The sequence below is a fragment of the Thamnophis elegans genome, chromosome 1 (genome assembly GCF_009769535.1).
Source record: "Thamnophis elegans isolate rThaEle1 chromosome 1, rThaEle1.pri, whole genome shotgun sequence".
In the NCBI taxonomy this organism is placed as follows: domain Eukaryota; kingdom Metazoa; phylum Chordata; class Lepidosauria; order Squamata; family Colubridae; genus Thamnophis; species Thamnophis elegans.
Genome location: NC_045541.1, coordinates 158,681,644 through 158,708,992, shown reverse-complemented (window position 1 = coordinate 158,708,992; position 27,349 = coordinate 158,681,644). Strand labels below are relative to the sequence as shown.

At 42.0% G+C, this 27,349-nt stretch overlaps 1 protein-coding gene across 1 annotated transcript in view; it reads left to right on the top strand.

Moving 5' to 3' along the window:
• NID2 (nidogen 2) overlaps positions 1–27,349 on the top strand; it is a 77,455-nt gene that overhangs the window by 25,542 nt on the left and 24,564 nt on the right. The window contains exons 4-10 of the mRNA XM_032236527.1: positions 3,983–4,692; positions 11,961–12,110; positions 13,521–13,766; positions 15,866–16,066; positions 17,857–18,087; positions 23,021–23,164; positions 25,629–25,757. Of these exons, the coding sequence (XP_032092418.1) occupies positions 3,983–4,692; positions 11,961–12,110; positions 13,521–13,766; positions 15,866–16,066; positions 17,857–18,087; positions 23,021–23,164; positions 25,629–25,757 (1,811 nt within the window). The remainder of the gene's footprint in view (positions 1–3,982; positions 4,693–11,960; positions 12,111–13,520; positions 13,767–15,865; positions 16,067–17,856; positions 18,088–23,020; positions 23,165–25,628; positions 25,758–27,349) is intronic.

Sequence of the window (27,349 nt, the reverse complement as noted above, 5' to 3'; positions counted from 1 at the left end):
ACATTGATATGGAGTAAAGATCCAGTATCTAAAGATTTTTCATTGACAAATGAACTAGTTATTACTGTGTCTAGAAGAAGCAAAATTGGAAAGGAGCAAATTTGTCCACATTTGCTTGTCCACTTGCAACAGGTTTGCTCTAGGCTTCTGTCTCTGAGTTAAAAAAAACACACACCATCCATGGTGACCATCAGGATGCATGTATGTTGTCATGCTGGCTGGGAATTCTGGGAGTTGAAATTCACGCATCTGAGAGTTACCAAGATTGAGAAATGGATAACATCTATCGGGTTTTCTATCTATCTGTCTATTGGATAAAAATAAAAAGTCTTCTGAAGGTGTGCCCTTCTGAAATGTTGGATTCTCTCTCATTTCCAGCTCCATATCACTAATCATGGCTAGGAATAATCCATTATATCTGGAAAGTGTTAAGATAGGAAAAGGACAAGTAAGATCAAAGCAATCTACTGTAATATCTTATTAAGAAATACATATTTTCTAGCAGTTCGAACTTCATAAGCCTAAGTTAGCAATAAAGTGCTTGAGGAGAGAAAGGGGTGTGTGTGAAAGTTTAGATTTTTCACTGAAACATGACCACTGCAAAGGAGTCAAGCTTGTAAAAGAACAGCTGCCGTATATAATTATCATTATCAAAAGCCAGCTGTTCCCTCTCTTGGATCTGCCAGACTTGAGAAGCATCTGCATAAATAATGGCAAATGAGCGACTGCTAAATAAACTTTTACAAAGGATATTTTATTTGTTTAGATAAGCTAGGAGCTCACATCTAAATATTTAACCAGTTATTTTATGATACAAATGTTAGTTCAACTTTTGCACAAAAGGAACAACTACAAATACATACAAAGCCAGTCTCTCTAGCTGATACCACCCACCCATGTTTTAGCAGTTAATTAGATCTACATAACCCAAGTAAGGGTAGGAAATCCCGTGACCCGTCAAAACCGCGGAGGACAAAATCGCGCTTGACGAAAGCGCGCATTTGACGTCATCACAGCGCGACGAAAAAAATTAAAAATTGAAATAAAATTAAAATTAAAGCAAGCCGATTCACATAAAGGTAAGGGTTAGGTTAAGGGTTAGGGTTAGGTTTAGAGCGTTAGGGTTACGTTTAGCGTTAGGTTAAGGGTTAGCGTTAGGTTTAGCGTTAGGTTAAGGGTTACGTTTAGGGTTAGATTTAGGGTTAGGTTAAGGGTTAGGTTTAGGGTTAGGTTTAGGGTTAGGTTTGGGGGGGGTTAGGGTAAGGTTTTCGCTTTATTTTTACATTTTTCGATCACAGCGCGATGTTTTCGTCACGCTGTGATGACGTCAAATGCGCACTTTCGTCGAGCGCGATTTTGTCCTCCGCGGTTTTGTGGTGGAACCGGAAATCCAACAGCCCTTGTGTCTCTACATTTCTTCCTTCCGCAATGGCCACATTTCTAGTTACATTTCTCCTGACCTTGGCTCCATATCATATGTTCCCTTAACTCTTTCCTGCCTTCCCAAACACTCCTCTCCCTGGATAATTAGGTGACTGGTGATTTTTTAAACTTTCTGTGATTTCTCTCTTTCCACATCTCCAGTGCAAATATTTTGCTTCTTCGCTACTTAATGTCTTCAACTAGTCTATGCTCTAATAAACTTCAGTGGACACAGTCATGTTGATTCCTCTCTACAGTTTGGAATCCAGTTGCATCTGTGCTATATGATTGCATGACTAATCCAGATCAGATGGTTGCCTCCCATGCCAATATTTCTCCTTAATGAGGCCTGCAGCTACTACTGTAGTTCAGTAATATGATCCAGGTCTGTGGATGGAGAAATGTCCATTACATTCCTTTTCATTGTTAATCGCTGCTCGCATTCATTGATATGTACCTTGTCTTCAACCGCAAATCGATGTTCAAAGTCATCAAAAAGAACAAAAGTTAATGCCTAAACAAATAAAGATGTAAAGTTGCACATTTAGAAACATTATTAAAATAATAATCAAATCCCCATTTGATTTAACCTGAATCTAAAGAGCTGTGCCTCATTCTTCTGAAAGTAAAGAGGACAGGGATCAACTAAAGTTCTTGGACAAATTAGTTTTCTTGCTTGGGGATGATGTGAGACAACACCATGACCTCTCTAAACAGGGGCGTCTTCAAAAGTCTGTTTCTCTGCAGTAAATTTTTATGGAAGTAGAGAATCTATAAATTTAGCAATAGCAGTTAGACTTATATACCACTTCATAGGGCTTTCAGCCCTCTCTAAGCGGTTTACAGAGTCAGCATATTGCCCCCAACAACAATCCGGGTCCTCATTTTACCCACCTCGGAAGGCTGGAAGGCTGAGTCAACCCTGAGCCGGTGAGATTTGAACAGCCGAACTGCAGAACTGCAGTCAGTTGAAGTAGCCTGCAGTGCTGCATTTAACCACTGCGCCACCTCGGCTCTAAATTTTGAAATGAATGAATGAATAAATTAAATACACATGATTATCATTCCAGGACTGTACCGATATGATAGAACTTCACTTCTAAGCATAAAGAGATGTTTTGGTTGTCTCAGTCTTCCTATTCGTTCCTTACTTCCCTTCCTGCTTGCACCATAATTTATTAGATAGAAGCCTTGTGTATTAGGATGTTCCTTATTTGTGTTAGCAGTTTCCCTTAATGAGAAATAAACCAGATTTTCCCATTCCAGTGCCCAATAACATTTGGGTGACCCCTGGGGCAAATAAGATGGAAGACTAGGTCATCCATGATTTGGTTCCTTCACACTTCTTCTCTTAGATCCTTTTGATATTTGCGCACCCATCCCTTGTTACTCTTTCTTTGGGGGGAGGGTGCAGTTCTAGATACTTTAACCTACTGTGAATGACTGAAAGCTTTTTGTGTGTGTTATTTGTGTCTGTGTTTGTGTGCATCAGGGGTGGTTGCTACCGGCGTTGCTGCGGGTTCACTTTGAGCTCGCTTTGCTGTACGCACGTGCGCAGTTGACTATAAATTGTATATGCAGAACATTTAAAAATTATTTTAAAAGATGTCGGGAACTGGTTTAATTTACTTATTTTTTTAATGAAAATTTTGAAAAAAAAACTTTTACAAATATTTACTTCCCTCCCCCCTCCCCCCCAACCCTTCCCCCCCTCCCCGACTTCCTAGAATCAATACAGGATATAAATCTTTAACAAAAACATTGTAAAATAAACTTGAAAAAAGTTAATATAATCTTTCATTTCAGCTTTAACTCCTCCTTGCTAGGCTAGCTCTAAACAAATTATATCATTCCTTGTTTCTTTAGTCATAAGCTATCTGAAATTTCTTAGTCCCATATTTATTTTGAGTATAGTCAATCCATCTTCTCCACTCCAGTTTATATCTCTCGTTTGAATGGTCCTTGAGATATGCAGATATTTTAGCCATCTCTGCTAGGTTTGTTACTTTCAATGTCCATTCTTGAATAGTAGGCAAGTCTTCCTTCTTCCAGTGTTGCGCCACCAACAATCTAGCTGCGGTTATTAAATGCAAAATCAGGTTAATCTCTACAACTATACAATCAGTAATTATACCTAACAAAAATAACTGAGGGGTAAACTTTATCCTTTTTTTAAGAACTGGTTTAGGGGCGTGGCCAGCCTGGGTTGCTGCCAGTTTGGGAGACCAAGGCCAAAATACCACGACCAGTTCACCCGAATCAAAGTGAACCAGCAGCAATCCACCTCTGGTGTGCCTGCTGCCTTTCTATTTCAGTGTGCATTGCCAATCCATAAAGTATAATGTTTTTTTTTCCTGCTAGGAAGAGGACTATATTTGGAACTCTCCCTTTCCACCTCTGGAAAAAACGATTAGACAGAACCCCAGTACTATATTCTTTGTAATCCAAACAATCCTCTCTTTTTTTTAATGGGCGAGGAAAGCTGGTATTATTTATTTTAATAAATTTAATATTACTTCATGCCATGTCTGGATCTAACTTTTATTCTGTCTTCATGCAGGATCAGCAATGCAGGGATCCCAGGTCTATGGGCCTTCCACATTGGCAGCACCTCCCCATTGGATAACGTGGTCCCAGCTGGAGTGGGTGGGAAGCTTTCTCCCCCTCCAAGAAACCCAGAGAGCAGCTCTGTTTATCATAGTGCTTCGGAGTCTGAATACCCTGACTTAACACTTGATTATGCAGATCCCTTCTATGATGGGACTGAAGATGACTTTGAGTACTTGCCTGTAAGCCCCACAAAGCTGGCTCCTGAAATGGGAGCCAGCACTGGACCAAATCTCCACGGTGAATTAGAAGATCATAGCAAGCTAAGGCCTTCTGGTGCTGAAGAGGAATTTGATCTGGAATCTGCACTTCATTACCCGGCATCTAGACATCCTCCATCTTATTCTGTCCTGGATTCTATCTCCTTATTCCCAGTAGAGGAAGCACCGTCTGCACCATCTTCTGAAGAAAGGACTCTGTCCTTATCTACCGTGTATGAGAGCCCAATTGAGGCGGTCACTGCCACCTTGTTGAGACGCCTTGGCAATGACGGTGCCCTACCGCCTCAAGAAGATAAGAGAGGCTCCCCTTTAAACCCAGAACCCTTTCCTGTCTACCCAGAGGGTGAAGTTATCCTTGAAAGCTTCCCAGATCACGCTCCTCCCTTCAGCCCCAGGAGACAGGTCATTGGTATAAATGAGGACATTAGTTTCAACCCAGATGGTAAGTTCACAAGACTTCCTAATAACCTAGTCCTCATGAACTCTAAATTATGTTTGGGACTACTGCTAGTGCCGCAAGAAGTTCTATGTGGCGGCTGTTATCTTCAAAATCTCTCAGGGCTTATGTATTCTAGGCCAGTGATGGCTTTTTCTTATGGCATGCCACAATTTTGTGCACATGCACTATTGCGCATACACGCATGCCCACACCAATTCAATCCTCCCCACCCACCTGTGCATGCAGACACGACCCCTCCCCAGGCTCCGGAGGCTTTCCTGAAGTCTGGGGAGGGCAAAAATGGCATCCCTTGGCACCCCAGAGGCCCTCTGGAAACCGGAAATGAATCATTTCCAAACTTCCGGTTGGCCCATTGGGGCCGTTTTTTGCCATCAGCAGGCTCCGGAGGCTTTCCTGAAGCCTGGGGTGAAAATGGTCTCCCCCGGTCCTCTGGAAGGCTGAAAATCAGTTGGTGGGCATGCGCTTGCATGCTGGAGCTGATGGCTGGAGTGCCAGCAAATGTGGCTCTGCATGCCACCTGTGGCACATGTGCCATAGGTTCACTATCGCTGTCCTAGGCCATTGTTCCTTGGCACAGTATGATTTGAAATAACTATTGTTCTTACTATGGTTATGGTTTTAACAGTGTTAATGTATATTAGGGATACAAGTCAGTCATGTACTAAAGTGATCTAGGAGACCAGGCAAATATGCAAATGAACAAACTGTCCTAATTGCTGACAAGAGTAGCAGCCCATGGGGACATAGAACAAGCCAAGTTGATGATATTTAGCATGTTGGCTGTTGAAAATTATTTATTTATTTAGAGAGAGGAAGTTGATTATAACCCTTTGCATCATAAAACAGGACACCCAGCAGCTGGGAAATGCTGTAGCACAAATAGTTATATTCGAAACTTAATGCATGAATATCCTCTATATAGCAATAGCACTTAGCAATAACTATTGCTATATAGCGTAGACCTATATAACTACTTCATAGTGCTTTTACAGCCCTCTCTAAGTGGTTTGCAGAGTCAGCCTATTGCCTCCAACAATCTGGATCTTCATTTTACTGACCATGGAAGGATGGAAGGCTGAGTCAGCTTTGAGCCCATTAGGGTCAAACTCGTGGCAGTGGAAATACAGAATTAGCCTGCAATACTGCATTATAACCACTGTGCCAAAACGACTCTATATGCAATCGGTTCACTGATGTACTGCAGTTAACTCCCTTCTTCACCCTTTAGGACAGTGATGGGGAACCTTTTAGACACTGAATGCCCAAACGTGCATGCCCAACAGGGATGGGTCCCTGCCAGTTCTAACCTCTTCTATAGAAGAGGTTCCACAAATCTACCGTGCTGTTTAGAACCAGTTCCAGCTCTCTCCCCCCACCCGTCTGCACATCATCAAGATGAAGAGCGAGAGGAGGAATTCTGGGAGTTGAAGTCCACAAGTCTTAAAGCTATCAAGTTTGAACACTCCTGGTTTTTTTTTCTAAAGGGTTAGGGGTGCAAGAGTCTTGTAATGTGACAGCTTTAAGACTTGCACAATTCAATGCCAGAGTTTCTGAGCCAACATTTTGGTTGCTAAGCAAGAGCGTTGTTAAGTGAGTTTCACCACATTTTACAAGTTGGCCATGCCCACCCAGTCACATGGCTGGCAAGGCACTCCCACCCGGTCACATGGCTGGCAAGCCACTCCCATCCAGTCACATGGCCGGCAAGCCACTCCCACAAAGCAGTCCACCCCTACAGAAGAGGTTCTAAAATTTTTTGAAACCCACCACTGCTGCCCAAATTGAAAGGCGTGTGTGTGTATGTGCACATGTGCAGACATGTGCGTACATGCAGACATGTGTGAGTGTGTGTATGCATGCACAAACATGCACACACATGAATATGTGCATGCAAACATGCACACACACAGATATGCAAGCATGTGCAGCAGAGACCTGAAGACAGCTGGCCGGCGGGAGGTTGGGCTTCCCCACACTGGTAGCATGGCAAGAGGTAAGGTCTTTTTCTTTTGTGTGCTTCTGTTTCACCGTTTGCAGGGAAAGAGAAGCTCACAAAAGAAACACCACGGAGATCTGACCTGGGGTGACGGCACGCATGCCAGCAGAGAGGGCTTTGCGTTCCACCTCTGGCACACGTGCCATAGATTCACCATCACGGCTCTAGGCCATGGGTGTCAAACTTGCGACATCACATTGCTGTCATGTGATGTATGATATTTTTCTCCCCATCACGGAGCTGGGGTGGTTGTGACCTGCACGTGACACATCCGGGCTGCCAGTTTGACATTCCTGCCTAGGCTTTACACTACAGATGATTGATGGGAGATGATGGGAGTTTTCAAATGGTGGCTTACTAAAAAAAAAAAAAAAAAAAACATCTCAGTGAGCCTCCAGCTTTTAAGGCCAGCTGAATCTGAGCATTGGGGGTGCCAAGCATTTAGCAGGCCACACTTTTTTGCTGTTGGATTATTTATGAATGGTGCAGATTTCTATTTAGCAAAGATTCTCCCCAAGGAGATCACTCTCAGTCCAATGAAACCCCGAAGCATGGAGAAAATAAATTTCTGCATGGTTCAAAACAGCTTTGACACTTCCTTTAGGTCACCATGAACAATAGTTCCGGGCCACAAGCTGTAATGAACTGTTAATCTGTTTTTTCAACAGGCCACTGGGCAAGGTCATTTGCTGGCATAACATCAGATGATGCCCTGCTTTACATTTCAGTCTTGGGTTAAACAATGTTGCTGTCCTGTCCTGGGGCTTAGATGCTGTGAGGGTGTAGCTGAGGGGTGGGGATGGGAACAGGCTTAAAGCCTAACCCTATAAAGCCTAAACTGGCTTTAGTTTCAAGGACCTGCTTTTCACCACTCTCTTCCTGCTCAATGAGCAGCTGTGAGTTGTTTGTAGGGATCCATCTTGTATGCTGACTATGTCTTTGCTTGGATTGGGAGGCGGTTCTTATAGAATAGAATAGAATAGGTTACTAATAAGTAATCAAATCATACTAGGAAACAAATAAAACCATATAAATTGTAAAGATACAAGCAACATGATTATAATCATAAGTGGGAAGAGGTAGGTACTAGGAAGGATGAGAAGAAGAATAGTCATGCAGTCTTAGTAAATAGTTTGGCAGTATTGTGGGAATTAGTTGTTTAGCAGAGTGATGGCATTTGGGGGGGGGGCAAAACTGTCCTTGTGTCTAGTTCTGGTGTGCAGAGCCCTATAGTGTCCTTTTGAGGGTAGAGGTTGAAGCAATTTATGTCCAGGATGTGAGGGGTCTAGTAGATAGCTATTCATCTCCTAATTACCTCCCGTTTAGATAATTGTAATGCTGAACTTGGTGTTACTCTTGAAGAACACTTAGAAGTTACTGGTTCAGGGTGCACAGATTTTATAGGTACCATTGCTCTGTGAGCTGCATTGGGTTACTGATGGGCTGCCTGATACAATTCACAGGACTGATGTCATCTACCATATAAAGCCTTTCATGGTTTGAATCCTGGTTATCCACAAGAATATCTTTTTCATATTGTTTCTGCCTGACTGGTAACATCTGGAAAAGTTGGCATGCTCCAGGTCTTGGCTTTCAAGCCTTGTCATTTTTTGGGTCCTAGTAGAGATTGAGAGCCATGCCTATCCCGTGGAATGGTTTGTTCCCTGTAATCTGTATGTCAGGGTCCCAAATAGCATCCAAAATTAAATCGGAGTTCCCCACCCACCCACCCAGTTGAAAGTTCAAGATCTTGCCCCCATACCCACAAGTCTATCACATGGTCCAATCTCCCACTGCCATGTTGGCAGTTCCACCCATACAGTTCTGGTCAGGTACAGAGGTGCAAAAAGAAAGGATGACCTTGGCTTTCTAGAAGGAATTTTGTTTTGGCTACATGGCATCTAACTCCGTACAATCCCCCCTCCCATTTTCCCACAATAGAAAAGGCATAGTATAATAATAGAAAGTGTGGCAGGCCAAAGATCCAAAAGGAAAGATAGCTGTAGGCCTGACACGCTAGAAAGCTAATCCTGTTGGGTTTCCACAAAGATCTCTTCATTTTGCAGGTCCTGGGATAGGGATGTTCTCCCAAGTAGTAGTTTTTGGTGGGATAGGTCTTTGAGTTGTCCCTTACCAATGTGTACTATTTACTTTTCTGGACTCCACTATTTGTTGTTAGCTGTTATTTTTCCAGTATTTTTAACTCTGTGGCATAAGCCACATAGAATTACCCAGTGATTGAAGTCATATAAATAAATGAATAAAATGTTTGTATTGATATGTTTAAGATTAATTTTAAAGCGAGGCAAAAAAAAAGTCCATGAAGGACTGCAGAGCCAACAACAAAAGAAAAATTAGCTATTTTGCTTAGTAGCAAAAACTTATCAAAATTACATCTAGAGCAGCTTTATATAAGAGGTGTCACAACTGAGAAGAGCTTAATTTCACGTAAGGGCAAGACCCTTAAAGTGGGCTTCAGAAGGTTTGACAGGCTTCTAAGGGAGAAGGTTCTTCTCAAATATCCAGGATGAACTGGGTAGAAATGAATAAGACTTTACATGGTGTTCAGAAAGAGCTGCCATCTCTTTAAATATGGGCAAGATATGTTTTTAATGTGTATTCCAGTTAGCAACATCTATAGCAGTGGGTCTCAACCTTCCTAATGCCATGACCCTTTAATACAGTTCCTCATGTTGTGGTGACCCCCAACGATAAAATTCTTTTATGTTTTCCGTATTTTTTTTCGAAAATATGTGTTTTCCAATGGTCATTCACAGGACCCCTGTGAAAAGGTCATTTGACCCCCAAAGGGGTCCCGACCCACAGGTTGAGAACCACTGATCTATGGCTTTGTTTTATATGAATTGAAATATGAATTATCAAAACACAGACACAGCAGCTCAGTTTAAGCATGGCATGGATTAGGTAAAGTACCTTATTCTACCTTTTCCATTTCATTGATGGGAAGTGCTGGGCTAAATTTTACATCATTCCTAAGCTGATTTGGGATACAGGAAGTAAAGTCAAGTGTATCTGGAGTGTATCATCAGTTGTTCATTCGCTTAATAGTTATTTTTCAAATTAAGTTCAAACATTTATTTTAATATCAAAACATTACAGAATATGTTCAGGAACATTTCAGGGTTTACCTTTTATAAAGAATAAAATATATTTGCCAAGAAGTACAGTACTTCTCATTCTGGATAAACTATAATAGGTCACAGTCTTGATGGAGATTTTCTAGATGAAATTTATAGTCTGAGTTGCCAAAAAGCAGATTAGAAAGTATAAACTCATAATGTTTTGGCTTTAATTTTGAATACAGCCATCGGTCAATTTCAAAAGGCATCTTTACTTGGAACAGCTTACATCCTACAACACCTTTAACACCATCAAATAATAGCTTCTGTCTATCCCAGATCCTTTGGAAAGACTTGATACATGGATAAAGATGCCAAATCCAATCTGAACATCTGGCTTACTGTATGACGGACCATAAGAATAGAATAGAATAGACTAACAAAATTGGAAGGGATCTTGGAGGTCTTCTAGTCCAAACCCCTGCTTATGCAGGAAACCCTATACCAGGCGACACCAACCTTTCGGACCTCAAGGACCACTAAATTCATAATTTTAAATTCTGTGGACCACTAATATAATATGCCTAATGACGAGCTGAGTGGGCGTGGCTAGGTGATTATGTGACTGGATGGGCATGGCCAATTCAATGTCACTCACGTCAAGGGGCCCTTCACCAGCTTTTACTTACCTCCCCTCCTAGCCACTCCTCCCCTGCCTGCCCAGGCTCCTTAGGGCCCCAACAGGAAGCAGTTGTTGGAGCTAAGCAGCCACCATGAGAAAGAGTTGCCAAAACAGCTGCCTCAGTTCAAACTGACTGAGAAGGAGGCTCAGCAGAAGCACCTCACTGAGGACTACGAGCATAGGCTTTCCAAGCAGAGGGAAGACCTGCGGGAGTGTAAGGCCAGGTACCAGCTCCTGGAAGCTCAGTGAGCTGAGATGGTCAGCCAGTTCCAGGCAGTGATGGGATTCAGCCGGTTCGCACCACTTCGGGAGAACCGGTTGTTAACTTTCTGAGCAGTTTGGTGAAGTGGCTCTTAGAAGAAATCATTAGGGCAGAGAACCGGTTGTTAAATTATTTGAATCCCACCACTGGTTCCAGGCCATGATGCAGTCCCACTGGAACAAGGCCCTCCTGCTCTTTGCCACCAGCGGCACTTCCCTCCAGCCTTCGGCCAAAGCCCCGTAACAGTAGACCCCAAGTCAGAATTTCTGCCCCCCTCTGCCCCTTACAAAAAGACCCTGAAGGGGTAGACTCTCTGCAGCAACACAAACGTTCATTGCATGTATTGCCCCAGGGACCGTAGTTTGAGGACCCTGGTTTAGTGCAATATAAAAAATGCTAATAATTTTTCTGCGGACCACCAAAATTTTCTCATGGACCACCAGTGGTCCATGGACCACCAGTTGGTGACCGCTGCCCTATACCATTTCAGATAAATCTCTTCTTAAAAATGTCCAGTGTTGGCGCATTTACAACTTCTGGAGGCAGGTTGTTCCACTGATTAATTGTTCTAACTATGGGGAAATTTCTCCTTAGTTCTAGGATGCTTCTCTCCTTGATTAGTTTCCACCCATTGCTTCTTAAATACAATAAAAACTATCTTGCAACCATATCTGTAATATCAACAAACACCTGCATCTGCCTTGGAAAGGATTTAATAGATTGATAAAAATGCCAAATCCAGCCAGAACATCTGACTGACTGTATGGAGTAAAGGAGTAAATAAACTAGACCACATAAAATCTACTAACAATACATAATTTATTAGGTAAAACGTATACAACATAAAACATAAAAGTCATGGAAGCCTCTCGCCACAATGAGCTCCTCAAACAGTGAAAAGCTGCTATTCCTCAGAATCAATAAAAAGAACAACTTTCAAATGTGTTTTAAAACTTTAAGGAAAACTCTCCAAAGAGAAGGGTGTGTGTTGCGAAGGAAACATGGAAAATGTTGGCCTCGCCCATGTAAGTGTGCCCACTGAGAATGTTGCTCACCCACATTGCGAGACAAATATTGACTGGTGTGTGGTAGGCCAGGATGCTGTGGAAGCGCATCCTTGTGGAACCTAAGAAGGCTGGCTGGGAATCTGGGAGTCCTTCCAAACCATTGGTGGGACTGGATCAAAAAAAGAATGCCTTGTTCCCTTGTAACCATATGTTTTTCCTTTAGTATTCACATACAGCACTGCCAATGTGGAAACGTGTGAGGATCACCATAGCCAGTGTTCCCAAAATGCATTCTGCACCGATTATAGCACTGGCTTCTGCTGCCACTGTCAGTCCAAGTTCTATGGGAATGGCAAGCACTGCTTGCCAGAAGGTATGTCCATTTACATTTCTAGATGCCACTGAAATGTGTCAGGGATGTCACTGAGATGTCTCTGTACCAGCTCTGTATTTCCTTGGGCAGATGTATGCAACCGCAGTATGAATAATTCTGCCATCTACTACTAAAACTCTTCTATTTGTAACTTTTCACTGGGCAAAACAGTGCATTATAGGGCATGAAATTTTTGAACCAAGGTACCTCATGTGGGCTAACTTACAAAATGCATCCAAAATCAGATCCCATGATTTTCGTCGGATTGAAATTTGTCAAACGTGTGGATGCTTCAGGGATACTGCCCTGCCACCCTGTCGCCCAGAGGTTCCGTAGGCCAATCCTTCCCTAGTCTTCTAGCGCAGGGGTCTCTAACCTTGGCAACTTTAAGCCTGGCGGACTTCAAGTCCCAGAATTCTGGGAGTTGAAGTCCTCCAGGCTTAAAGTTGCCAAAGTTGGAGACTCCTGTACTAGAGGCCTGGTAGACACCCCCCCTTCAGTTACTGACACCTCCCTTCACTTACTGAGAATCAAGAGGATGGGTCTCGTCCTATCCCTCTGGAAGCTGCATAGAGTGGCCTCACCATCAGCTGCCTGAGAGTGATTGCCTGCAATCAACTCAGCATGAAGCCAGAAGCAGCATGAAGCAGTTCCCACTGCTTTTTTGCCCTTGGTTATTTTGTTTCCCTGTTAGGTAAAGAAATATCTCTGAAATGATGACCCAGCAGGTCTCAGGTTCTTTAGTATAGAAAGAAAAAAAAATAAAGCACATTCTCTGACTTATAGAGCTCAAATAAGTGATTTTAAGTTTGTTTTGAAGCTTAGGTGCAGTGTTGCGCAGACAAACAATATGGGGTTCCCCCCCTTCAATTTCTTACACAAGATAAGAGGTTTTGGTGAAGTTCTAATTGGAAAATGGTGTTCGTGCCCTTTCAGATAAGCCAAGGAAATGTGCAAATGTCCTGTATTTCATTGTACAATCTTCTCTGAAGTGATTCCCCCTGCTTTTCTGTGCTTCAGGCCAGCTCCTAAAGAAAACATCTGGAGGGAACCTGTGCAATGAATAAAACTAAACTAAAACGGGATTGGTAGTTGGGGGATCAGTGTATTATTGGAAGACAGCTATTGTTTTAAAATGTTCTGTGAATCAGGTTATGGTATGAAGCCATAATCCGGTTCATTTATTTGGGCCTAGCACGGTATGTGTTTTATTGACTTAGGTTGAAGAGTTTAGCACGTTTTGGGAACCCTTCTATGGAAGATCTTCCAGTTAGGAATTTTAAATCTTCTTCTTCCACCGTCCTATAGATATCAACTCATGAAAGAGATCTCCTTGTGTAAAATCTTTCATGATGGTAGTCTCTGGGAACTTCTGGTCCTTAGCTGGCTGATGATGCATTTGCTTCTTAGGAGCTGCTCATCGTCTAAATGGCAAAGTGAGTGGAAACCTCCTGGTAGGACAAATACCGGTACGTTTTAGTGAAGTAGACCTACACGCTTACATTGTTGGCAACGATGGAAGAGCATACACGGCTATCAGCCATGTGCCTCAGCCAGCTGCCTCGTCCCTGATGCCATTGGCACCCATCGGGGGCCTGTTTGGCTGGCTTTTTGCTCTGGAGAAACCTGGCTACGAAAATGGCTTCAGTATCACTGGTGAGTAAAACACGACCCCTCAGCCAAACAGATAAACCTATTTGTTTATTTGTTTACTTACCTACCTACCTATCTATCATCTACCGTATTTTTCAGAGTATAAGACACACTCTTTTCCCTCAAAAAAGAGGGTGAAAATCTGGGTGCATCTTATACACTGAATACAGCATTTTTGGACTCCCCAAACCCTGTCCCCTTTGCAAAAATGGCCATGCATAGCCTTTAGGAGGCTTCCAGAGTGCTCCTGGGGGCTGGGGAGGGCAAAAATGACCGAAAAACTGGCCCTTTCCCCCCCCAGCCCCCCAGGAGCACTCTACAAGCCTCTTAAAGGCTATGCATGGTCTTTTTTTGGACAAAAAACAGGTCATTTTTGGGAGGACTGAAGAGGGCAAAAACTTTTTTAAAAACATTTGCCTCTTCAAAATCTTGGTTCGTCTTATATTCTGGTGCATCTTATACTCTGAAAAATATGGTATCTATCTATCTATCTATCTATCTATCTATCTATCTATCTATCTATCTATCTATCTATCTATCTATCTATCTATCATCTATCTATCTATCTATCTTATAAGTTGCCCACCATGCTAGGGGTGACTCTAGGTGGTTTACAGACATTGGATAAAATGCAGAATACAAATTTAAAAAATAAATAAAGATCTTAAATTTAAACATTCAATTAAAATAAAACTAAGCAGGATGGAATGGGAGGATGCAAAGTGTGCACGGAGAAGAATGTTCTCCACTCGCTTAGAGACCTCCAACATGCTGCACCCCCATTAGGGTCCTGGGCTAATTTGGCATAGACATTTCTTCAAGGCCTTTTGGAAAGCCAGAAGGGTGGGAGCAGATCTGACAAGATGTTCCAGAGGGTGGGAGCTATGGCATAAAAGAATCTTCTTCTGGACTCTAGCTGAAATTCCTCAGCTGAATGAATCCACAGCATGCCTCTTCTGCTGACACAATTGGGGCGGGCTAATCCCATCTGTGTGAATATGGTTTCCATGCAAACAAATTTGTGCCCAAGGAAAGCCATAAATGTACAGGTAGTTCTCGTATTTTATTCCAATCTCATTTTAAATTGTTTTTATCAGATTTTAATAATAATTTGTGTTTGGAACTCTACACTTTGATATGGCCCATGGCTGTGATGGCGAACCTATGGCACATGTGCCAGAGGTGACACACAGAGCCCTCTCTGTGGGCACGCGTGCCGTCGCCAGCTGCAATTCCGGATTCTATCGCGCACGCACGCCAGCCAGCTGATCTGGTGCACATTTGCGCACGGCCAACCATGCTCGCCTGGGTTCCATCGCGCACATGTGCACCAGGCAGCTGGTCTTCATGCATGCGTGCGACGGAACCCAGAAGTGCAGCTAGTGACAGTGCATATGTGCACTGGCCAGCTGCTCTCTTCCGAGTTTCAGGGCTCCTGCTTTGGCACTCCATGGTTAGCCACCACTGGCCTATGAGCTAATCAATAAACTAAACTCTAACTCTAAGTAATCCTTGACTTACAACCATATGTTTAGTGACTGTTCGAAGCTACAATTGCAGGGAAAAAGCGACTTATGACTGTCGTTCACACTTACCACCTTTGCAGCATCCCTATGGTCACACAATCAAATCTGGACACTTGGCAACTGGCTCATATTTGTGATAGTGGCCCTGTCCCAGAGACGGGTGATCACCTTTTGCAACCTTCTGATGAGCAAAGTTAATAGGGAAGCCAGATTCACTTAATAACTGTGTTACTAAATTAACAGCTGCATGTTATTCACTTAACAACTGTGGCAAGAAAGGTAAAATAGGGCAACGTAAGTTTGGGCTCAATTTTGGTCATAAATGGAGGACTTCCTCTATCTATGTTTATACACATTTCCCTAGTTTTCTTCCTTATTCATGTCAGCTCATTATAGGAAGATGGAATGAACTGTGAAGTATTTTCTTCCAGTCATTCTTATAAAGACTAGAAGCACATTCTTCTGGCTCCGGCCCTGCTGTACTTTAGCTGATGCTGTATTTCAGGGCCATAAAATTGTCTGCTCATGATGGGCTTATTGTGTTTATTGTTTTTCTCCCTTAACGCTCTTCCCCAGGGGCTAAATTCACTCATAATCTGGAAGCTACGTTCTATCCAGGAGAAGAAAGAGTTTTCATCCAGCAAACAGCCGATGGTCTGGATGCAGAAAATTACCTCAGTGTTAGGACTGAAATTCAAGGGCGAGTGCCTTATATTCCTGAGAATTTTACAGTCCACATAGCACCTTATAAGGAGATATACCATTACTTGGATTCAGGTACGAGTGATTGCTGTATAATAATCATTTGTCCTTTGCCATGCTGTCAAACTCCACCTGCCTTCACAATCTTGCAATTACGGTAGATTTTTTTTTTAGACAAGAATCCTATGACATGAAAGTTGGTTGACATATTCAAAGCTCTAGTTAACATTTAGAAGAGTTCAAATAGGAGGAGGGAGGAGTTAGGGTATGTTCACTGTCTTGTGTTATTTATAAAAATAATAAAGACAGGATATAAATAAAGTTCCCCTTTTCTAAACTGGACATTTGAAATGATGAAAGTTCCATCATCCATCAAGCAAATTAGCTGCTATGTAGCAAACTGTTATTTCATTTTTTTTGTTAAGTTGCATTTCTATAAATAAATAGCATGAATGATTTTCTTTTTAAAGGATAAGAATTGGCATTAGTTCTGTAAGTTCATTCTAAGTGTCCCCATTTTTTTCATGCTGACAGATACACTGCTGTGTGATTGCATCAGTTAATGCACATTTTTAAAAACTACCTTGATCTTGTAACATTGCAGTGCCTGGACTGTATAATGGACACCAGGGATAGTCAACCTTTTTATACCTACCACCCACTTTTGTATCTCTGTTAATAGTAAAATTTTCTAACCACCCACCGGTTCCACAGTAATGGTGATTTATACAGTAGAGAAGTAACTTTACTTTATAAAATGTATAAAGCAGAGTTACAACAAACCCCTACCGCCCACCATGAAAGCTGGAACGCCAACTAGTGAGCGGTAGGGACCAGGTTGACTACCACTGATGTACACCTTAGGGCAATGCAACAAACAGGGGCACCATGAGGTATTTTACATTTTTGTGATATCCATTGGCAAAGTTCTAGGCTGCATAAACAGAGGGATAGAATCAAGATCACGTGAAGTGTTAATACCACTTTATAAGGCCTTGGTAAGGCCACAGGGAATATACTGCATTCAGTTTTGGTCGCCACAATGTAGAAAAGATGTGGAGACTCTAGAAAGAGTGCAGAGAAGAGCATCAAAGATGATTAGGGGACTGGAGGATAAAACATATAAAGAATGGTTGCTGGAACAGGGTATCTCTATTCTAGTCTGATGAAAAAAAGGACTAGGGGAGACATGATAGCAGTGTTCCAATATTTCAGGGCTGCCACAAAGAAGAGGGAGTCAAGCTATTCTCCAAAGCACCTGAGGGTAGGACAAGAAACAATGGATGGAAACTAATCAAGGAGAGAAGCAACTTAGAACTGAGGAGAAGTTTCCTGACAGTTAGAACAATTAATCAGTGGAACAACTTGCCTCCAGAAGTTGTGAATAGCAATACCACTTAGACTTATATACTGCTTTACAGTGTTTTACAGCCCTCTCTAAGTGGTTTACAGAGTTGGCAGATTGCCCCCAACAACTTGGGTCCTCATTTTACCCACCTCAGAAGAACGGAAGGCTGAGTCAACCTTAAGCCTGATGAGATTTGAACTGCCAAATTGCAGGGAGAAGTACCCTGCAGTACTGCACTCTAACCACTGCGCCACCGTGGCTCATACACTAGACGTTTTTAAGAAGAGATTGGATAACCACTTGTCTGAAGTGGTGTAGGATTTTCTGCCTAAGCAGGGGGTTGGACTAGAAAACCTCCCAGGTCCCTTCCAACTCTGTTATTCTATTCTAAAGTTGGGTTTTGCAGCATCATGCCTTCACAACCTGAAGAGCTCTGTGAAGCAAGGAAGTTTGAGAACCTTTCTTCTAACCAAGTCTGACACTTTTGTTTTTTGTTTTTTAAAAAAAACTTTTATAGTTGTGACATCCACTTCTTATCGAGAATATTTCCTAATTTCTGGAAACGTCAACCAAAGCTTCTCCTACCAGCTGCACCAGAATATAACCTACCAAAAATGTCCACATGCACGCCATCTCAGGTTTCTTCGAACTACCCAGCAGCTGACGGTGGACAGGATCTTTGCTTTGTACAATGAGGAGGAAAGGATCCTTCGGTATGCCATTACCAACCAAATTGGACCCTTGGGAGGTGAGTTTGAATTGGGATGAGAGAGATTTTTGAGCAGTTTTGCATTTCAGCTTCATTCTCTCCACTCATTTAAATTCCTTGGAAGTGTTGGCTGCCAGTCTCTAAGATGATAATGTACTAGTGCCTACAATAAATGGCTAAGCAGAATCTGCGTATCTGCATTGAATATTTTCCAGGATGAAGTAACCATTTGCTTTGAAATGCAAGGAACATTTATTTCTGCTTTCAAAGGTGTAATGGACATTACGGCCAGATTCTCCTAAACACTGAGCTTTAAGGAGGAGCCAGAATTGCTTTTCCAACATAGAAGGAAAAAGTCACATGTCCTCAAAAACAGACTTGCAGATGGAAATGCCAGTCAACATATTGTGAGTTTGAGGGTTTTTTAAAAAATAAAATAAAAGCTTCTTCAGAGTACAGGGAGTATCTCAACTTACAGCAGTTCATTTAAAGGGAAAGGTTCCCCTCGCACATATGTGCTAGTCATTCCCAACTCTAGGGGGTGGTGCTCATCTCAATTTCAAAGCCGAAGAGACAGAGCTGTCCAAAGACATCTCCATGGTCGTGTAGGCCAGTGTTTTTCAACCACTGTGCCGCGGCACACTAGTGTGCCGTGACATAGTGTAAGGTGTGCCATGGGAAAAACACCCGCCGGGTGTTTTTGCCTCGGGACATCTCTGTGTCCTGAAAGTTGCTTTCGGGACACAGGGATGCCTCTATTAAGTCCCTGCGGCCCTGCGTTTACTTTAAAAACACGGGGACCGCTGGGAGGTAGCGCAGGCAGGGACGTCACTGACGTCCCATGCGTGCGCCCATAGCAACAATCGCGGAGGACCGGAGCAGCGAGGAGAACGCGCGCAGTCAACTTGGTAAGTGTTACCAGCGGCGCATCTCCTTCGGTGTTCCAAGCACCGAAGTGGGGCAGTATTTTTTTAACATTTTCTAATGGTGGTGTGCCTCATGATTTTTTTCATGAAAAAATGTGCCTTTGCACCAAAAATGTTGAAAAACACTGGTGTAGACAGCATGACTAAATACCAAAGGTACACGGAACACTGTTATCTTCTCACCAAAAGTGGTTCCTATTTTTTCTACTTGCATTTTTACATGCTTTTGAACTGCTAGGTTGGCAGAAGCTGGGACAAGTAACGGGAGCTCACTCCGTTATACTGCGCTAGGCATTTGAACAGCTGAACGGCCGACCTTCTGATCGACAATCTCAGCATCTTAGTCACTGAGCCACCGCGTCCTGTATTTATTTATTCATTTATTTATTCATTTTGTGAGTGTTTAAAGTTACAATGGCACTGAAAAAAGTGATTTATGACCATTTTTCACACTTACAACCATTGTGGAATCCTTATGGTGACATGGTCAGAATTTGGATGCTTGACAACTGGCTTACAATTACGATGGTTGTAGTGTTCAGGGTTCATATGATCATCTTTTGCGACCTTCAGGCAAGCAAAGACCATGTGGCCATGAGGGCTTGACAATGGTTGTAAGTGTGAAAAATGGTCATAAGTCACTTTTTTCAGTGCCATTGTAACTTTAAACACTCACCTAATGAACTGTTGTAAGTCGAGGGACTCTGTAAAATGGGGAAGCCAGATTCGCTTAACAACCATGTTACTAACTTAACAACTACAGTGATTCACTTAACAACATTGGCAAGAAAGGACGTAAAATGGAGCAAGACTCACTTAACAAATGTCTCACCTAGCAACAAAAATTTTGGGCTCAATGGTGATCGTAAGAGAACTACTGGCATGCAAGTTGTTTTGTATCACTCTCCAAACATCATTTTCATGGTCCTTCAGTTAAGGGGATAATTTGTGTGTGTGTGTGTGTGTGTGTGTGTGGAAGGGGATGGAAACTGAGATGCCTTTTAACTTCTCTGCTGCTTTTTTCACCCCTTCACCCTTCCCTGAGTTTGTGAAGCTATGCTTCCTGAAGCAATCATTGAGGATTAGCCAGACTTCCTGTCTGATAATGATAAAGAGATTTCAGAGCGTGTGGGCTGCAAACTTAGAGTGCCTCCTTCCAAGATGAGGGGTCGGTCCATGGCTTCCCTAACAACAAGAAGCACAGTTTGTTGTCTTCCGCTCCCACTCTTAAGTATGTAAATGAGTTCCAGATTTCAGGATTAAGAATCCAAATTTAAGGTTAAAAAAAGGGAAACAGTCATAGTTGAAGGATGAGTGTTTATCCAGCTGTAAATCCTGGAGACGGTATATAGAGAAAACTTAGTCCACTTGAAAGCAATAGGAAACTATGAGTAAATTCCACAAATTTATGGAAGAGAGCAGAATAATTATTGGTTGCTATCATAACATTTAAACCCCCTTCAGATGTGTTTGAAGGCAATACTGGGATGGGATGGGATAGAATAGAATAGAATAGAATAATTTGACAAAGCGTAATTAGACACACAAAAATTGCCTCTGGTGCAAAAGCTGAGATGTCTAGCAAACAACTGCCAGGTTTGAATTGGAAAGTCTGACATTTAGATTTTCTTCCTCAAGTTAATACCCCTTAAGAAGTTGCACTACATTTCCCATCATCCTCCAACAGACAGGCCAATAACTGCAAATAATGAAACTCTCTTATTGGTATGATTACTACTATAATTATTGGTCTGTTGGTTTGCATGTACTCTGAGACCTTTTGCACCAGAGACAAATTCCTTGTGTGTCTAATCACACTTGGCCAAATATTCTATTCTATTCTATTCTATTCTATTCTATTCTATTCTATTCTATTCTATTCCATTCCATTCCAGATATAAAAGAATTTTGCATATTAGGATGAAGTCATGATAATCAGTAGTCCTCTATTAGGGAGGTAGATCCCTTTTATCCTTTTTAAAAGTCATTTTTTTGCATACATAGAGGGTTAGCACAGCTTATCTTTCATAGATATACAGCTAAATAACTCTGTATCATTTGACATAACTGGCCTATCTCCCCTGAGAAAATTGAGCTCCCAATCACCTGCCATCCCTAATATGTTCCAAACATTAATGACCTCCTGCCTTCGGGGATTTCTATCTCAAAAAATGATAGGCAGTGAAACATGCTCCAGTTCCTTTATTTTAGTCTAACGTTCTGGCTAATTTTCACTGAGGAAATAAATTGTACTGGAAATATGGGTACCCAAACTGTAACCAGAACCGCAGCCAAACTGTAGCAGACAACACATCCTGCACAAAGAAGATTAGAAGCTGTAACTGGGGTGCTTCCCTTTAACATGGTAAATTTCTGGGAGTGCTTTTTTTTTGGCATTTTGAGTTTGGTTTCTTTATGGAGGAAAAAAATATTTGGTTCTTTGCAGCCAGGAGCTCTGCAGTTCAGACACCTAACTGGGCAAATGATTGCTCTCTTCAGATGGATCCATTGCTAGAAACATCACGTAGGACAGTCTTCCACAACATGATGTTCTCCAGGTTGAGAAAACACTATAATTTCAAGCAAAGATGGTATCTAGAATTCTGGGAAATGTAGTTGTGGGAATATCTGGATTGGGCTGCGCTCTTGATAATGATCAGAATGATTGCTCTTTCACAGAAGGTGTGATGGCTTCATAGATAGAGGAAGCTGCACCCATGGAAATTTAGTTTTAAAATAGCCTCCTTAGTGCAGGAGGACACTCAGAAGCTTCTTCAAAGAGAAATATATTTTCTCCTCATGTTTTTGTTTTGCACAAGGAAGTTGTGAAAACTCAACAGAGGCTTTCTGAAGTAGGTAGAGAGGAACCTGCCCCACTGTATATCGAGGGGGGCTGTGTGGAGGGGTTTCCTATTTTAAATTCTTGGGGGTGCTTATTAGTCAAGATCTCACCTGTAAAAACAACACATCCTGAGTGGTTAGTAAGGCTCAACAGAGACTTCATTTCCTTAGAGTCCTGCGGAAAATCAGATGGAACAACAGCTGATGACTTCTTTCTATCTGTCCACGATAGAAAGTACCTGTCAGGCCTGCAGCCATTTTTTCTTTTGACTCTTTTGCCTGCCACAGTTTCTATTATTCTGCTATGCATTTTCTATTGTGGGAAAATGGGAGTGGGGGGTTTGTATGGAGTTGCATACTATGCAGCCATAACAAAATTCTTTCTGGAAAGCCAAGGTCATCCTTTGTCTCTGCACCTCTGCACCTGATCGGAACTGGATGGGTGGAACTGCCAGCATGGCAGTGGGAGATTGGACCATGTGATGGACTTGTGGGTGTGGGGGAAGATCTTGAACTTTCACCTAGGTGGGGAAAATCCAGGAAGCTTTCACATTCAGGTTTTCCCAGGTGTGCCAACATGGCTCTCTTAATAAATAGAACTTTGAGCAATACTTTGCCTTGGACTCTGATTTATTTTGGATGCTATTTGGAACCCTGACAGTATACTACATACCGTATAACAATATGATATGTAAGGTTCAATGGCTGCGGAAAGGAAGGCACTACAGAGAGTGATTAATTTGACACAAGAAACCATTGGTTGTCCCCTAACACCTGACATCTCCAGGTCTTGTTGTTTCAGCAGAGTAAGGAAGACACTTAGGGACGCTTCACATCCTGGTCAGTGTCTTTTCTCACTTTTACCATTGGGCAGAAGACACAGAAGTATAGCCAGCCAGACAAACAGGTTTAAAAACAGCTTTTACCCATGGGCTGTCAGAAATCCTAAATACAACTAAAAACACTCCATGCATCCATGGAAACATATGACTGGTTTCTCTGTAATTACTTGTATAAGAACCATTTTCTATATTATCCATGTTGTTTTGTATTTTGTTATGGATTGCACCAGTAGAGGCTAAATCAACTTCATTGTATATATGTACAATGACAATAAAGATTATTATTATTGTTGTTGTTCTTTAGGAGAAAGACAGAATATAGATACAAATGATCTCTTTTCACTGATTTTCTTGCTGTTTTAGATAGTTCTGGGCCAACTACAGTGAACCCATGCTATGATGGCACTCACATTTGTGACACAATGGCACGATGCCAACCAGGGCTTGGTCTGGATTACCTTTGTGAGTGCACTGCTGGATACTGGGGAGATGGCAAAGAGTGTGTAGGTGAGTAGGACAAATCTTTTACTTCTTATCTTGTCTTAAAGCTCTGACATTTTGTCCTAGGAATTTGCTGTGAGTTTACAGATTTACTTTGGGGAACAACAGAATCTACCTGTAGTAACTGTTATTTGCAGAAGATGCTTCATTTTATTACTAAATTGGCCCATTTTTTTGTAAATTCACAAAGTATATTAGGGAAAAACAGATAAAACAATGTATAGCTGTTTTGTCTTTAGCCTGGGGCAGCATCTTATGTGAACGCAATTGCTAAATTAAAGCACGGATTAAACTATGTCAGTATTATGGAAGGTTGTAGTTCAATAACATCTGAGAAGTTTTTTTAAAAAAAAAACAATGTTAATTGTAATATTTATCCAAAGGAAAAAAAGAAAAATGAATAAGAACTGAAATAATAAAATCGAAAAGTGATGAAGGATAGAAATAGAGTACCTACCAAAAAAAGATTTGTGATATTAAGATATAGAATAGAGGTAGAAATTAGAAAGGGGTAAATATTATTATGTGTATTTCTATGTGGTATGCTAAAATTAGTATGTAGGTGAAAGGACTAGAACACTGATGGCGAACCTTTTTTGGCTCGCGTGCCAAAAGTGGGGGGAGCGCAGGGGAGGTCGTGCGTGGGCATGCCACACCCATAATGCAATGCACAACCCCAGTGCACATGCGCACATGACCCTTTTTTTTGCATGTTCCTTTATAGGAGCCTGGGGAGGGCGAAAACAGCCTCTCCCATGGAAGCTTCCCTGAAGCTTCCCTGAAGCCTCCAGAGTGCAAAAAACCAGCCCTACAGGAAACTGGAAGTTCTGGAACAGACCTCCGGTTTGCTCGTAGGGCCAGTTTTAGCCCTCCAGAGCCTTCAGGGGCCTTCCGGAGGCTTCCCTGAAGGCTCTGGAGGGCAAAAAATGACCCTATGAGCAAACTGGAAGTCACTTCCAGTTTGTCCGTAGGACCGTTTTTAGTCCTCCAGAGCCTTCAGGGACCTTCAGGAGACTTCCCTGATGGCTCCAGAGGACGAAAAACGACCCTACTAGCACACGTGCCATAGGTTCGCCATCCCAGGACTAAAAGTTGAAAGATGATTGTATTATGTACAATGTTATTATAATGTTGTGAATATGATTGATATAATTAAGCTATCAAAATTGTTAATCTCATCACTGTTATTTGGTACCAAAATTATTGATACCCAGATGCCACACTGTTCATGTATTTAATACTTATATATATATTAAAATAAAACACTTAATTAAAAAAAGTCTGAGAAGCACAAAGTGCTTTTTTTTAATTGAATTGCAAGTGGATCTCTATGAATTTGGATTGAACCATTTCTTACCCTACTAGAGATACAGAGATCTGAACTTGGACCTACAAAGCAGTGGCTTACTATTTTGTTAGCTCTCTTCCCAAATGCAGGTAGTCCTCGCTTAATGACTGCCATATTTGATAATCATTCAAGTCAACCACATTGCTGAAAAAGTAACTTTATGACTGGTTCTCACACTTACAAATGTTGCAGCATTCCATAATCAGACGATTGCTATTTGTATGCTTCACAACTGGTTTCTCACAAGCAGAGTCGATGGAGAAGCTGGCAGTAAAATCACAAGATGCAGTCACATGATGTCTTGCTTAGGAATGGTGTGGTCCATCACTGGAGTTTTTCAAAGAAAAACTGGACAACTATCTGTTCAGGATGAAACAATTTCTCCTGCCTGGGATGATATAAGGATTTCAGCCTTGGGCAAGGAGTTGGACTAGAATAGCGGTCCCCAAATTTTCCAGGTTGGCAGCCCAATGGGAGGGAGAGGGAATGGTTTTGTGTAAGTGGCAGGTGTGTGTGAGAGCTTCGGCAGCTCCATTTGCACAAGCAGTGGTTATGTGCATTTGTTGCTTGCACAAGCGGAGCTTCACACGCAAGTGCTCGCCACTCATGCAAGGGGGAGCTGCCTACACGCTGCTTGCACAGTTCGGTTCCAAATGGGTTATGGCCCAGGGGTTGGGTACCCCTAGTCTAGAAGATCTCCAAGGCCTCCTCCAGCCCTATGGTTCATTGATTCTATGAGATAGGATAAACTTACTTCAAACTGCAGTGGCTAAACTTACCAGAGGTCCGTGTTTGTTTCCAGATCTGTGCTAAATTAAAGGGAAGTTCATTTCTACCCATCTGCTGGTATCGGTTAGAGATGAACTGGCGTTTTCAACACATTTCAGAGATTATTAAGCTTTGGGACTTCCCACTTGCAAACATCTGGAATCATTTGGCCCCAATTGTGTTTTCATAGCTGAAACAAGGTTGAATGTCCTGACTGGAATGAGCTAGATGAGAAACCAGGGAATCAATGGTTATAATATAAAATGTGCTGTAGCATCTGGAAATATTAATGGAAGCTTTCCTGCTTTAGGCCTGGAGATTGATTGTCCCATTAATCTTGTTGCCCCTTCTCAGATGTCAATGAATGTACTGAGGGCATCAGCAGATGCAGCCAAGGTGCTCTGTGCATCAATACACCGGGCACCTATCGATGTGAATGTCCCAGAGGATACCAGTTGGCACCTGACCGGGCTTCCTGCATAGGTATGGGATTGCTTTATTTTGAGGGGGCTTGCTCTGAACAGAGGGGATATAAGACCTGGCAAAATTAGCCAAAAATCACAGTTTGGGGCTCATCTGAGGAGAGGAGAGCAAAAAAGGAGAGGCCATGAGATAAAATAGCTTATTGTACAAAGTCTAATGATTATCAGTATTCTCAACTAATATAATTATCTCTTAGAATCAGATCCTCTTCATTGAGATCTATTATGTTCTCCTCCTTTCTCTTACTCAGAAACATACAACATACTCATTTTTCTTTTGGAGTTATTGGTGCTGTCTGAATTTGGTTGTTTGCTTGCAGATGCTTCATTGCCAAACTAGGTAACATCATTAGTTACTAGTGAGTGTGGGGTTTCCCCCCTGTTTATAAAGTAGCTTGCCCTGAAGGTGTTGGTAGAAGCATGTTTTTTTTTCTGAATTAGGTTGGTAGTTCCTGAATTAGGGTATTGTTGTCTGCTTGATTGTTAGTCTGGGGTTAATCCCTGCTTATCTGAATTATTGACTGATGGAAAGGATGTGTATTGCTTTTTTGCTTTTTTCTTAACTTTTTTATTGTTTCTCTTGAATGGTGTGCAAATGTGGTTTATCTCTATGTATCTGTTGATGACTTTGTCTCAATACCAAGCTTCCAAGAATTTCATAGTGGTTTTGAATTTATCTTGATCCAGGATAAACTGTGGTTGACTTTGTCTCTATCACTCCATGTCTCTCTCTTGTTCATGTCTCTCCATCACATCTCTTTAATCTCACAACACATCGACAGACTATGGATATCTATTACTATTGATCATGGCTTTAGGCAGACAAGACTGTTATATAACACTTTGTAGTAAAATGCAGAAGGGTTAACCAGTCTCAATCATATGATTGCTGTACACAGAATTTCCAGCCATATTAGGCATGTTGAGGCCAGTACACCATAGATATTAGACCCAGTTTTATCCCAAGCATATTCATTGTATTTGGTACAAGACCCAATGTCTCCCTAATCCAGAGACATCCATAGGAGTCTTCAAGCCACTTGTTGTGGAATGTGTTCATCAACCAAAAGGCACATGTGATATAGAGAATTACACTCACTTGACGTCAACAACCTGGTATCAAATACACTAAATGTCCATCTCATTATGGTCTTCTCTGTATCATGAGACCAACCTTTCCCACAGTTTGCCATTTGGTTTCTGGCTGGAGTTGAAACTGAAAAGTTCTGATGAGAGAAGTTCATCAGAAAATGTTAGTTTTGTTGTAGGGTTGTGGTGGCATGCATAGCCATTTGTTAGGGCACGCAAAGGAGAAAAACAACCCAATGCACAAAGCAGAAGTTCAGGAACGGACCTCCAGTTTGCTTATTGGGCTGTTTTCTCCCCTCGGAGGCTTCAGCAAAGTACCCTGAAGCCTCTGGAGGGTGAAAAATGGCCCTAGGGGCAACCCGGAAGTTTGGGGACGGACTTCTGGGTTGCTTGTAGGGCCGTTTTTCACCCCCTAGAGGGCCTCTGGGGGGGAGGCTTTCTAGGAGCCTGGGGAGGATGAAAAATGGGTCCATCGCGCGCCAAAAGTGGGGAGAGGGCAGGGGT